The 15,013-nt window shown below is 37.8% G+C and overlaps 1 protein-coding gene across 4 annotated transcripts in view; it reads left to right on the forward strand.

Moving 5' to 3' along the window:
- The window catches only part of DOP1A (DOP1 leucine zipper like protein A), a 125,107-nt gene that overhangs the window by 83,023 nt on the left and 27,071 nt on the right, over positions 1 to 15,013 (forward strand). For all 4 annotated transcript variants that reach the window (XM_059890074.1, XM_059890075.1, XM_005210704.5 and 1 more), the window contains 9 exons: positions 1,228 to 1,849; positions 2,512 to 2,786; positions 3,841 to 3,993; positions 5,934 to 6,034; positions 7,748 to 8,007; positions 9,594 to 11,583; positions 12,416 to 12,527; positions 12,637 to 12,819; positions 14,698 to 14,823. In XM_059890074.1, coding sequence (XP_059746057.1) covers positions 1,228 to 1,849; positions 2,512 to 2,786; positions 3,841 to 3,993; positions 5,934 to 6,034; positions 7,748 to 8,007; positions 9,594 to 11,583; positions 12,416 to 12,527; positions 12,637 to 12,819; positions 14,698 to 14,823 — 3,822 coding nt within the window. The remainder of the gene's footprint in view (positions 1 to 1,227; positions 1,850 to 2,511; positions 2,787 to 3,840; positions 3,994 to 5,933; positions 6,035 to 7,747; positions 8,008 to 9,593; positions 11,584 to 12,415; positions 12,528 to 12,636; positions 12,820 to 14,697; positions 14,824 to 15,013) is intronic.

Genomic DNA, 15,013 nt, shown 5'->3' on the forward strand with positions numbered 1-15,013 from the left:
TGGACATGACTGAGCAACTTCACTTTCACTTTTCACTTTCATGCACTGGAGAAGGAAATGGCAACCCCTCCAGTGTTCTTGCCTGGAGAATCCCAGGGACAGGGGAGCCTGGTGGGCTGCCGTCTATGGGGTCGCACAGAGTTGGACACGACTGAAGTGACTTAGCAGCAGCAAACTAATGGCCAGCACCCTTGACCACTGTACTGGGATGGGTGTAGGGAAAGTGGAGAAGTGGTGGATAAGGTAGCGAGAAGCGCCCTTAGCTCTCTGCCTTCCTGGTTGGATGAGCAGTTGTGTCACTCACTGAGGCAAAGAACTCTGGGTGAGGCCCAGCTTTGTGGCAGCATTTAGAGTGCGTATCTTCAGGGATTATCCATAAGATCACTTTTTAGTCATCTTATTCAAGTTCAAATTATGCTCTGGTACAGTTGCCCAAGGATCTCATGATGTATACAGCTTTTGTTTACTTACTAAACCAGAAAATATGCTTGATGATTATACCCATCCTACCTTTATAGACAAGGAACAGTTAATCTATTCTATTCTAGCTCTATTCTACTTCAGTAGTTGGTTCGTTTTTTGTTTGTGTTGTAATTAATTATCTCTTCTAGATTATAAATAATTCCTTTTATTGCTAGTACCTAATGTGGCAAATAGTATGGGTTCAATAACTCTTTGTTGAAAGAGTGTAAGATTAATGGCAAACATTAAAATGGAACTTTTACATATTTCAGACAAGTTTCATATGGTCCTGAATAGAAGACCTAGTAGATTTTATTTCTAGTTCTTAAAATGTAATTTTTTAACGTTGCATGTCTCATTTCCATGCGTTATTTAGACATTAGGAAAGTGATTTCACGAAGTAGATTGAATAAACTGTTAGTAGTTTGAAACAAGGATATAGATCAGAGAGTTTTATGTATACATATTTTGTCCTCAAGAACCTAAGCTTAAGTTATGCATATAGCAAATAATAAATATTTCTTGAATGACTTTATATTAATATATTAATTAGAACTGTGTCAGTATTTCCTGTTATCATAGGTACATGAATCAGTTATAGAAACTGTTTTAAGAGTTAACCAGATATATGGATTAGACTGTGAAATGTGAGTTAAGTTGTGAATAAGTCTAATCCATAGCTGACGTCTTTCAAAATGTGACTATTTTAATTTCTAGTATATACATGTAGCTACTCAGCCTCCTGCACTTTTTACTGACTACCAGGTCTCATCAGTTTCTCTTGAAAATCCTACCGAAGTGTTCGAAGATGGAGAAAATCCACCCAGTAGTCGCTCATCAGAGAGTGGGTTCACTGAGTTCATACAGTATCAAGCAGACCGAACTGATGACATTGACAGAGAACTGAGTGAGGGGCAAGGGGCAGCTGCCATCCCGATTGGGAGCACATCCTCTGAAACAGAAACGGCCTCCACTGTGGGGTCTGAAGAAACGATCATCCAGCCCCCTTCCATAATCGCTCAGGGGACGGCACCCCGAAGTGGGAAGACAGCCCAGAAAACCGCAATGCAGTGCTGCTTGGAGTATGTCCAGCAGTTTCTCACCAGACTCATCAACCTCTACATCATCCAGAGCAACGCCTTCTCTCAAGCTTTGGCTCCAGAGCATCAAGGGGATCTCAGTGGAGAACAGGGAGAGGTTTTGAACTGGGACAGGGATTCCCAGGGGGACGTAAAAGACAGAAATATAAGTAAACAGAAAACCTCAAAAGAATACCTCTCTGCCTTCCTCGCTGCCTGCCAGCTCTTCCTGGAGTGCTCCAGCTTCCCAGTTTACATTGCCGAGGGGAACCATACCTCAGACTTACGTTCTGAAAAATCAGACACTGGTAAGGTTGTCTCTGTTTTATTTATTTAAAAATATGTTCTATAGCATGCTTCCCACCCACTCACCCTTAAGGAATGCTCAGATATTAAAACTGGGATTTGATTTCTTTTTTTAGCCAGTTAATTTTTAAACACATTGCTTTAATTTGTAAGTTTTTTAAAACAAAATACTGTCATTTTGAGGAGATTGATATGTTGGAGAATTTTGTGATCATGATATCTCACAGTTTGTTGGCGAGCAAGCAGATGCTAAGGAGGAAATTAACTCCTTTCTCTGGAGAAAATTAGTGTAACATTCAGATCTGCTGATTTCCTTTATTATGACTAGCATCATATAAATTTACATTCCTTTAAATTTATGTATAACACACACAGAGGGCAGTGAGCTACATAATATTTGTTGATTAATAAACTTTTTTAGGACAGAAAATGGATTGTGTGACTTGGCATAAGAAAAATACATATTAAAAAATTTATGAAATTCCTGTTGCTGCTTTATTTTCTTGAAGCTGTAGTGTATATGAGAAACCATGGTTTTGTTCACAGAGCAAGGCCTAAAGTTCTTAGATATAAGTGCTTTGTTTTTAGAAATTAACTTGGAAGACAGAATATGCGTGAAAGGTTCACTGTGATGGACTGTGTTGGCTTCCGGCTTCTCTTTCAGACTGGGAGCACGTGCAGCCTCCACTGTGGCTCCAGACGCTGATGAATGCTTGCAGCCAAGCAAGTGATTTCAGTGTGCAGAGTGTTGCCATTTCACTAGTGATGGACCTGGTGGGATTGACTCAGTCTGTGGCCATGGTCACTGGGGAAAACATCAACAGTGTGGAGCCTGCCCAGCCCTTAAGTCCAAACCAGGGACGAGTAGCTGTGGTGATTAGACCTCCTCTCACACCGGGCAATCTGAGATACATAGCTGAGAAGACTGAATTTTTCAAGGTAAGTTCTAAGAACTACAAGCATGACTAAGACGACACTCAACCTGATTTGCTTAGCAGAGATTTCAAAGATGATAGTCAGGCTTAATTGAACACCTCTTAACATCATACTGTAAGGAAAAGATACCATGTACCATATTTGATCAGTACTGCTTGGCCAATCCTGTTCTCAGTTTTGTGAGGAGGAAAAAAGAATAAGAGGAGTATTGGGGTAAAAAGAAAAGTTCATTTATACTGAAAAATATATTTCCAGATGAAATGGTTGTAACACTTTTGCTTTTCATAGAGTACAACTTTAGGTCTCCAAAATATCCAGAAAAAAGTTTTCCAACCCTAAATTGTCTGATGATCATCTGTGATACATGCATATCCTTTGATTTGTTTCACAGCAGCACATATGATATCCTTGGCATAGAAAGAACATCAAGTATATTTTGCTTAAGCAGGTAGATTCTTTATATATAAAAAATTTTAATCTTCAAGTCATTGTATCCCTCAGATAGTCCGTCCGGCTAGATTAAAGCTGGGCTATCATGTGGTGGTAGTGAACCCTGATGACTGTCATAGATCACCATGTGCTGTGTTAACACATGTAGCGCTGAAATACACACAGCCTATTTTATGTTTTAAGAAGTTTGGATATTTGAACTATGAATTGTATTTCACTTCGTGACATACAACCATAAACATTAAACTTCGTTCAGTGTGGGGTTTACATCCTCTTAAAGATAGTGTATTCTAGCATCACTTTACTAAATGTCACTAGAATAGTGAAATGGGGTCTTATCTGGGCCCTGTAAAAAGTGCTAACATATTTGGTGCTTAAAGTAAATTTAGTTAAAGGAGGGTCTGTTGTAAGAGATCCTAAAAAACCTGGATGACAAGAAGTAAGCAGATGGAAAGCTACACTTTTAAATCTCATTTCAGCGACATAATGAGTATTAAGACCTTCTAGGTCCGGCAGTCAGAGGCTTGTTTGTACCTAATAGGAAATGTTTAGAAGTTCTCATTTACAATTGTATGACACTGTGACTTTTACATCTTTTTTTAAATAGCATGTAGCTTTAACATTGTGGAACCAGCTGGGAGATGCGACACCTCAGCACCACCAGAAGAGTGTGGAACTGTTTTATCAACTACATAACTTGGTTCCTTCATCCAGCATCTGTGAGGATGTGATAAGTCAGCAGTTAACCCATAAAGATAAGGTAAATTCTTCTCTGCTGGTCCTGTGCCCACCCTACCCCCTGCTCCCGTTATACTGAAAGGCAAATTAAGGAAACCCTAGGAAAATTGTGGCATCTAGTATCTGAATAAGATAACTTCATTCAGAATGATTATCATGTCTTTAAAATAAATGTGTTCTATTCTTCTTAGAGGAAAGTTCTTTATAAAAAGTGACAGTAATCTGAAAAATCAAGCAATCCAAATCAAATGCTGGGTTTATTTTGTGAATCAGGAGTGGGGAGTGATGATTCAAGTTGTTGCTGGTCTGAGTTCTTGGGTCGTTTAAAGATGTATTCAGTGGTCTCCGTTATGAAACTGGTGGATTCATTTACTAATGTGTGTGAAATAACATTTGTAAGTTACAGAATGCTAATATGTGAGGTTATGGGCTTCCCTGATCGCTCAGATGGTAAAGAATCTGCCTGCAATGCAGGAGACCTGGGTTCAATCCCTCAGTCAGGAAGATCCCCTGGAGAAGAGAATGGCTATCCACTCCAGTATTCTTGCCTGAAGAATTCCATGGACAGAGAATAAATAAGGATTTTTTATCCTATGTATATGAAGTGTGATTCATAAGTGTCAGTTAAAGATGGCTGAGTTATGAGCAGGCCTGAAAAGAAGCTGTAATGATCATTCTGATTGACCTGGTCAGGGTAACCCAATGAAGTTTGAGGTCTTCCTGTGTCTGCTTTCTTATATTAATAGAAAATTTTATTGAACAGCTTTTAGAAGTGCATTGCCCTCATTTTAAAAAATTCTAAATGCTAGTGAGTTTGAATAGGTTATATTCCAAAAGGCTTTCTATTGAGTAAATGAAGCATTTGGCAGCAGGGAAGTGGCAAATGGAGTGAATGAGAAGAATGAAAAGTTTATTCCAAGAGAAATGTTAATTTTCTAGTTCTCCTTCAATACATTCTTTCAGAATTGTTCAGAAGTTTTTAAATAAAGCCTTGTATTTTGATGTAATAGTTTGTTTTATTTTAAGTATAAATCTACGACAAATTATATCCCTGTTTACTTGTATAACATTTCTAAGTTCTGAATAAGGATATTGTATATCCATGAAAAAATTAAAGTATCAGTTATTACTTTTTTTTATGTGTTTTTATTGGTCGATGTACAAATGCAAGCTTCATTGGAAAAGCACATATTAAGCTGACAGGAAAAGTAGGCATTCCTCTAACCTGTCACAGTTTAGACAGTTGCAGTCTGATTTGGGGGAATTTTTTACTTGATGGATTCTACAAATGCTGGAAGAAGACTATGCAATTTCTTATAATACTATAATTTCTACTAATGCATTATTATCGAATGTCAAATACTGATCATTCTAAATAATTTATTCTTACATTATTTCATCCATTGTTATCACATAATCTTTCCCAGATAATCCCAAAAGTGATGTAATAGTTTTTGTGGAGAAATAGTTTTTTTAAGTCCTTAAAATTTTAATCTAGTAAACCAGCTTTATAAGTGATGATAAGTTCATTTGGAATTAATATATAATTTCTGGGAGCAAAAGCAAATTCTATAGCGCCATAAAATTAGTTTTGACTACTGTGTACTTATATTAAAATGAAGGGGAAAGTGCTTCCTGTAGTCAAGATATAGTAACATGCACATTATTAGTTCTTTCCATCCCCTGTTATAAAATAATCTAGTAAACTAATCACCTAAACTAAATAATAACTTATATGGCAGCATGAGATGATCCTTTAGGTTTAATATTTCTGTATATATTTAAGTATTTTGTGCATTTCTGTTTCCATAAAAAAAATACAGCTTATTTCAGCATGTACTAGAGTACTGTGAACGCTGAACATAATACTGTCTTAAATAGCAACTTTTTTTTTTTTTTTTTTACTAAAAATCACTCAATATATTCATGGATAATAAAATCATCTCCCATATTTGTCCTCAGAAAATAAGGATGGAAGCACATGCAAAGTTTGCAGTTCTTTGGCATCTGACAAGGGACCTCCATATAAATAAGTCCTCATCTTTTGCACGGTCTTTTGACAGGTTGGTTACATTTTATATTCAGGTGTTTTTGAGGGGACGTGAAGTAGAAAAAGAGTAACTTTTATTGCTTTGCCAGGCAAAAGGGGCCACAGTGGGCTAATGCCCTCAAGATTGTGTGACCCTTATATTCAGGTTTTATAGTAAGATATCTTAATGTTTCTGTTCTCGAATCCCCTGGCTAATTTGGCAGGAGTAGGAGAGAGCAATTTGCAGATTTTATAAAGAAATTTATAAATTATTTTTTTAGTCTAAGCTGTATTAAAAGGCATGGCATTTTCATTTATCTAACCGATTTTCCCTCTGTATTTCTGGAGCACCTAGTGCCCCTTCGTTTCATCGGGTGACCTCATCAAGTTCCTCCTATATGCCAGACACCATTCTAAATGTCAGGGATGTAGAAACAGGTGCAGCCTTCTTGAGTCTACATTCAGTGAAATTTCATATAAACAGTAGAAGGTATAAGTGTTTCTCTAACAATTATTCCCAATCTTGCCTGAACCAGACTTAGAATCTAGAACTAAAATATTGACACTTCTGTGGATCACTTCTGTAGATTCAAAAAATCTACAGTTAGCTGCCTGAGAGTGGTTTTGCTGTTTGGACTACATAGATGCCTCAGATACCAGAAATAAGATTTGCAGTAACTTCCAAGGAGATGCCATTTATAGGTAGATTTACATACATCAACATCAGATAGCAGGCTCACCAGCAAGTCTCATCAAGGTGGCCCCAAATCCAACTGTGCTTGAAGCCCCATTTAGCATCAGATAGCTGGATGTTACCTCAGCTGGTATAAAGCAGCATCAGCATTCTCTAATGGTCTGCTACCGAACCCCTCTAGTAAACTGGGCCCTGGGACTGGGTACTTCACAAGTACCACCTCTAATTCAGTAACCACCTGTTCTCATCATGACAGTGAAGTTAAGTGATTTGCCCAAGATCATCATACATGAGATAAAGCAGATGGCCCAGATTTATCTTTGGTTTTCTGATCCCAAACCATACCTCCACACCTTTCACAAAAGGTCTTTCCTTGAATTAAGCACATGACTTCAACTAATAAAGAGAATGAGAGCAAAGGAGCACAGAGCAACATGGAAATAGTGTTGACTTGTAGAGGGGCTAGATTTAGTGATACAAACAGTAATATGGCGCTGAAACAGACTAATTCTCAAGTTTTTTCTTCTGTTTTTTACAGTATTTATCTTATAGAAATAATGTATGCTTGTGAAATTTCAAAAAATACAAGTGTATGAGAAAAGAGAGAGGACTATTTTCTCCTTTCTCATATCTTTTTGGTTTCCCTTGTGGCTCAGATGGTAAAAGCATCTGCCTGCAATGCAGGAGACCCGGGTTCGATCCCTGGGTTGGGAAGATCCCTGGAGAAGGAAATGGCAACCCACTCCAGTACTCTTGCCTGGAAAATCCCATGGACAGAGGACCCTGGTAGGCTACAGTCCATGGGATCACAAAGAGTCGGACATGACTGAGTGACTTCACTTTCTTTTTCTTTCTTTCATTGTATCTACTGAGACTGGGGATTAAGGTTATTAAAACTCTGTAGTCAAAAGTTATTCTGAAATATAATTACTTTAAAATAGTTAATTCAATGTAAGAAATACAACTTAGAGTAATGTTAATTTTTAAAAATTAGAGTATTAAAACTAAAGTAGGTATTCTGTTCTTTGTTTTAATTATTGGTGTTTATTGTAGGTCACTGTTCATCATGCTAGATAGCCTTAACAGTCTTGATGGTTCCACCAGCTCTGTGGGACAAGCCTGGCTGAACCAAGTTCTGCAAAGACATGATATCGCAAGAGTTTTGGAACCACTGCTATTGCTCTTACTGCATCCCAAAACTCAGAGGGTTTCAGTGCAGCGAGTGCAAGCAGAACGTTACTGGAATAAGGCTCCCTGTTTTCCTGGAGAAGAGAGTGACAAGCATTTCATGCAGAACTTTTCCTGCAATAATGGTGAATATCACATGGAAGTAGAACAACTTTATTTAGAATTAAATTAATAAATAAAGAGAGAGGCGAACACACAACAGTGATTGTCAAGAGAACCAAACATGAGAATTTCTCCATGGGCCGATTTTTCCCCTCTGCATGCAGTAGTGCTGCTTGCGTGTGTCAGTTTGTACCTCATCACTGACCATCTTAGAGGACTTGGATCTCTGTTATCAGCTGACTGTTTCAGGGGAGGCATTAGCATAGCTCTGGTGAGAAACATTCTTCAGTATTAGCAAATAACCTGTAGACTTTATAGTCCTGGTCCTGCAGTGTTCTATAGATACTCCACTGGGAATCTATAGTAAGCTTTCAGTGCACATTTCAATTTCAGGTGTCATATCCCTCATCTGTAAGATGAGGATGATTATACCCAGCTCTCAAAACTTCATGGTGAGCGTTGGGTGTGGTCATGCTAGTGACATGCTTAGTGCAGTGACTGGCATATAAATGTTTGATAAATGTTCACTGTTATGATTAATATTTGATAAGTATTTGCTATTACTATTAATAGAATACTATTACTAATAATAGAAATGAATAGACATTCACAGATGTCAAATGATACCCTCTATAATACACCAGTAATGGCCCCTTAGATTATTGTACTTTACGGACAAAAGAATCAACTTCATTTATCTCTCTTGTAAAATAATCCTGTAAGGTCAGGAATGAAAAGGTCATGTTACTGATGAGGCTGGGGCTTTCTCAGTCTCACAGCTGGTAGGTGGTGAAGTTAGAACAGAACTGTGCTCCTGCTTCATCTTGAGTGTGTTTCTACAGAGCCATGGTTCCTTTCTCTAGTTTCCTTTCCACAGCTTCCCCTGAATCCTCTTAAGAACATGCTCTGCTCTGCTAACCGCCAGCACTTCTTTGCATTAACACTTTGCCTATAGTACTTCCTGCCTGTCTGCTGAATTCTCACCTCTCTGAGATCATTCTCAGACCTCATCTGTGGTGTCATGATGCTTTCCCTGAATTTGAAGCTTCTGATTTTGCACTTCTTGCATGGAACTAAGCCTTCACCCTCTCTGAAGAAATGCTCCCCTAAAGGCACAGAAATGGGTATTTGTGAGATCCCCTACTCGTTTTAAAACTTCTCAGAGTAAAGAGTGATGTTTTTTCCTTTTCTCACGCTCTTCTCCTCATTTAGGGCCTTACTTAAACTAGATAATTTATAAATGCTTGTTGAAGTTTGTTAAAATCAAGGAGATTATGTATTTATATATTAACTATATACTGAACTATTTTAAAAGAATGTCGTATTTGGGGATAAGGGCAACGTTTTATATTTTATCTCTGTTAAATGTGCTGTTTTGTTTAATTCAGTTGAATAATAGCCCTTCTAATGTTGAGTTGTCTTTATTAAATTCTAATTAATAGTCATCTACATAATTTTCTACCTTAAAAGGTCTAACACATTAATAAACGTTTTAATAGAAAAATATAAGTAAGTAATGAAAGTAATGATTAAAAAATCTTGTTTGGTTTACATTTCAATTATTTTAATGTATTTTGTATTGTTTTTCTTTACTCTCTTTCTTTGCCAGTAAGCCAAGTACAACTCATGGCATCGAAAGGAAATGGTGAAAAGACACTTACCATGGACGAAATGGAGAACTTCAGCCTTACTGTTAATCCATTAAGTGACAGACTGTCCCTCCTAAGTACCAGCAGTGAGACAATCCCTATGGTTGTGTCTGATTTCGATCTGCCAGACCAACAGATAGAAATACTTCAGAGGTCTGACTCGGGATGTTCTCAGTCCTCTGCTGGGGACAACTTGAGTTATGAAGCCGATCCTGAGAGCATGACAGCACAAGACGATTCCCAAGCGCCAAGCGCAGGCTCCCCAGATGATGATGTTCAGCAGGTGGTCTTTGACCTGATATGTAAAGTTGTCAGTGGCCTCGAAGCGGAATCTGCATCAGTGACATCTCAGTCAGAAATTGAAGGGCTGCCCCCGAAGGACAGTGATGTGGATCCAGGCGAGGAGGTGACTAGCAACGAAGATCAGCCTGCTCAGCAGAGCCAGAGTGCTTTGCTGAATAATGACAGTTCTCAGTTTCTGTCTGTGTCTGCAGAGGGAAGCTGTGAGTGTATGCCAAATGGAATTTCCAGAAACAGCTCCTCACCCTGTATTTCAGGAACCACACAGACTTCCCATGACTCTTCTGTTGCTTCTACAGAAACCAGATGTCGACAGAGAAGTCACAGTAGCATTCAGTTCAGCTTTAAAGAAAAATTATCAGAAAAAGTCTCCGAGAAAGAAACAATTGTTAAGGAGTCAGGTAAACAACCAGGAGCAAAACCTAAAGTAAAACTTGCCAGAAAAAAGGATGATGACAAGAAGAAAGCTTCAAATGAAAAACCCAAGCAGACCAGTGTTTTCTTCAGCGACGGTCTGGATTTAGAGAACTGGTACAGCTGTGGCGAGGGAGAAATTTCTGAAATTGAGAGTGACATGGGTTCTCCAGGATCACGAAAATCTCCCAATTTCAACATCCATCCTCTCTACCAACATGTGCTTTTGTATCTCCAGTTGTACGATTCATCCAGGACTCTGTATGCTTTTTCTGCCATCAAGGCCATCTTGAAAACTAACCCTATTGCTTTTGTAAATGCCATTTCAACCACTAGTGTAAATAACGCATATACGCCTCAGTTGTCTCTGCTTCAGAATCTTTTGGCCAGACACCGGATTTCTGTTATGGGAAAAGATTTTTATAGTCACATTCCAGTGGACTCAAATCATAACTTCCGGAGTTCTATGTACATAGAAATCCTTATTTCTCTGTGTTTGTATTATATGCGTAGCCATTACCCAACTCATGTCAAGGTTACAGCACAAGATTTAATAGGCAATCGAAACATGCAGATGATGAGCATCGAAATTTTGACACTCCTCTTCACCGAGCTGGCAAAAGTCATAGAAAGCTCAGCAAAAGGTTTCCCTAGTTTTATCTCCGATATGTTATCTAAGTGCAAAGTTCAGAAAGTGATTCTTCACTGTTTGCTGTCATCTATCTTTAGTGCACAGAAATGGCACAGTGAAAAGATGGCAGGTAAGAACGTGATTGCCGTGGAAGAAGGTTTCTCAGAGGACAGCCTGATCAATTTCTCCGAAGATGAATTTGACAGTGGCAGCACACTCCAGTCACAACTTCTCAAAGTGCTTCAGAGGCTCATTGTTCTCGAACACAGGGTAATGACTATCCCTGAAGAGAACGAAACAGGTTTTGATTTTGTGGTGTCTGATCTGGAGCACATCAATCCCCATCAGCCCATGACTTCTCTTCAGTATTTGCACGCCCAGCCGATCACATCTCAAGGCATGTTCCTCTGTGCGGTGATACGAGCTTTGCATCAACACTGTGCCTGTAAGATGCACCCACAGTGGATTGGTTTAATCACATCTACTCTGCCTTACATGGGAAAAGTTCTCCAGAGAGTGGTTGTCTCTGTGACACTACAGCTTTGCAGAAATTTAGACAATTTAATTCAACAGTACAAATATGAAACAGGATTATCTGATAGTAGGTAATAATTGATTTTTTAATTTTGTCATTATTGGCATTTTTTACATGTATGACCACTTCATCATCTAGAAAGTCAGTTGCAATTTGGGTAAATAAATTAGAGGTTATTGTTAGGTTACACGTAGTATGTTGTTTTCATAAAGAAGAAAACTGAGGAATCATATCCATAAAAGAATCAAGAATGGAAAACAGAAGGAGTAGATTAACAGGACTTTTTTCCTCCATAGAGCTGAAATTAATTTTGATGCTCTTCTTGACTGAGCTGGCAAAAGTAGCAGAAAGCTTTGCAAAGGGTTTCCTTGGTTTATATGACATGTTGATCTAAGTGCAAGTTAATGTCACACTAAAATTAATTTACAATTATGAATAATTCTTTTCCCATCTGATTTTATTTCTTGTTTTGAATTTTCATTGTCTGGTGTCAAATTTTATATGTATCCCCAGGCCATATTCAAAATTAATCTGTCAAAATTTATCCAGGTGTTTAATAGACTAGTGTCTGGTTTATCTCCTGTGTGAGTTCAGGTACTGGATATAAGAAAACTGGCTGTATCCTTTAATACTGATATGCCTGCCATTACATAGTTGCCAGAGATTTGCTGGCTGTATTTATTTATTTTGTTTAGAATTTGTTATCCCCAAAGAACTTTAGTACATTTAATGTGTCACACTTATTTTATTAGATGAGGATATAAAAGCTCCTAATTTATTTATTTATATAATATTTATTGAGCCCTTACTGTGTGCTTAGCGCATGCTGGACATTTATTATTGATGAAACACAAACGTCTTGTTCACAGACCTTGTGTTCACATGGATACATTTTCTTCCAGGCCCCTGTGGATGGCGTCAATTATCCCACCAGATATGATTCTTACCCTTTTGGAAGGGGTCACGGCCATTATCCACTACTGTTTGTTGGATCCTACTACACAGTATCACCAGGTGAGACTGCACGAATATTTGACTGGTTTTTAAAGACTGTGAGGCCTAATAAGTCCCCATTTGTAAACCTCAGTAAATAACATGTTTCTTTTTCCCCTGACTTTGATAGCTTTTGGTCAGTGTAGATCACAAACACCTGTGTGAAGCCCGCAGTGGGATCCTCTCGATCCTTCACATGATCATGTCCTCAGTGACACTGCTTTGGAGCGTGCTGCATCAGGCTGATTCCTCGGAAAAAACGACCATCGCTGCATCTGCCTCTGTTACCACTATCAACCTTGGAGCCACAAAGGTTAGATAAGTCACTCTTCACCCTTGGAGCTCAAGAGTCTGTTTGACAACTCTGCTAGAGATTATGTTCCAAATTTGTGAATAATTTGAGTAGTATTTATGATACTCTGTGGATTGTGGAATTAGTTACCAAGTAATTTTAAGTATTTTCTTGAAACGACATTTAAAAAATCACACTTTTTAAGCATATATAATACATTGTTTTTTTTTAGTAAATTTGAAGGGCTATAGTACTCTCACCACAATCTAATGTTTCAACATAGCCATCACCACAAAAAGATTCTTCATGCCCATCTTCAGGCACTTGGTTCCCATCCCTAACCACCGTCAACCCTTAATCTGTTTTCTCTGTATATCGATTTGCTTTTTCAGACCAATTCCTATAAAAAAGAAATTATATATTATTTGATCTTTTGTGTCTAACTTTTTTCATGTGACATAATATTTTTGAGATTCAGTCACACATGTTATAACTTTATTCCTTTTTTAGAACATTTCAAGCTGACATTTTAATATGCAAATCTCTCCTGGAAAATAGTTTAGCAATATGTACAGAGATCTTTAAGTTACATAGTTTTTGACCTAGTAATCTTCTTTAGTAATGAATTCTAAAGTAATCAAAATTATGTAAATATGTATAATATTTATTATAGCCTTATTTATAATAAATATTATGGGCTTCCCTCATAGCTCAGTCAGTAAAGAATCCACATGCAATGCAGGAGACCCAAGTTCGATTCCTGGGTTGGAAAGATCTCCTGGAGAAGGAAATGGCAACCCACTCCAGTATTCTTGCCTGGAGAATCCCATGGACAGAGAAGCCTGGCAGACTACACTCCATGGGGTCACAAGAGTCAGACATGACTTAGCGACTAAGCTACCACCACCACAGTCTTATTTAATGGCAAGAAAAAAGAGATCCTGAACAATAAGGGAATGATTAAGTAAATTATTTACTCAGTGTTACATTATGTCGCCACTAATAATCATGGTTTTGAAGAATTCTTAGTCGATGTAAAGTGCTTAAAAGTTTAGTAAAACAGGAATTTTACATAATTGAACAAATATTGTACTTCTAATTATGTTAAAAAACAATCTGCAGAAGAAGGAATAAAGAAAATTCATGAGCTAATACTGATTATCTCAGGATGATGAAGTTAATGGTTGATTCAAAAATTTTTTTTCTTCTTATACTTTCAGATATTTCTCAAAGTTTCTTCTTTATATTTAGAGGGAAATTATGTGATTGTTTAAAAGCATGTTTGCTATGGCCAGTCATCAAATTGATATCCCTCAATTACCTAATCTTACTCCAGATCTGACTTCCTAGACTTGGGAGTCATGGGAGCATTCCTGGCACTGTGGAGGAAGGCTGGAAATCAATAGAAAATTTAAATAAAATGATGTTTTATTTTAATATTTGGATTAAACTGTTACAGGTTATTTGTTTTCCTTTTGAATTAAAATGACTATAGTTGCATCTCTTAACATTATTAAACTTTCCTCCACCATTATTTACCACAGATACCATTATCTACCACTCCAGTATTCTTGGGCTTCCCTGGTAGCTCAGCTGGTAAAGAATCCACCTGCAATGCGGGAGACCTGGGTTTGATCCCTGGTTTGGGAAGATCCCCTGGAGAAGGGAACGGCTAACCACTCCAGTATTCTGGCCTGGAGAATTGCATGGACTGTATAGTCCATGGGGTGGCAAAGAGTCGGACACGACTAAGCAACTTTCACTTCACTTCACTATCACGATTTAGGTGGTAAAACAAACAAGTTCTATATATTCTTCCAAGAAAAACTAAAAGTGCAGTCCAGTTATTAATGCTTTCATAAATTTCAATGCACTTGTAATTTGCTCAAATTTTTTTAGAACTTGAGGCAGCAAATCCTAGAATTATTGGGGCCTATTTCAATGAATCATGGTGTTCACTTTATGGCTGCCATTGCCTTTGTATGGAATGAGAGAAGACAGAACAAAGCCCCCACCAGGACCAAGGTATGTGTTTATCTTTTCACTTGGTAAGCATATGGTGAATACATGCTGAGTTTCAGTTTTCCATTAGTTGCAATGGGATTAGGGGCTGGGATGGGGTGGATCGCAGAAAAGTAAGTTTGTCTTCCAGTTTAGATAATAATATATTGCCTAAATTTCTTAAGTATAAAAGATACTTTATGTGAAAAAAGAA

This window comes from Bos taurus, chromosome 9, assembly GCF_002263795.3.
Source record: "Bos taurus isolate L1 Dominette 01449 registration number 42190680 breed Hereford chromosome 9, ARS-UCD2.0, whole genome shotgun sequence".
Taxonomy (NCBI): domain Eukaryota; kingdom Metazoa; phylum Chordata; class Mammalia; order Artiodactyla; family Bovidae; genus Bos; species Bos taurus.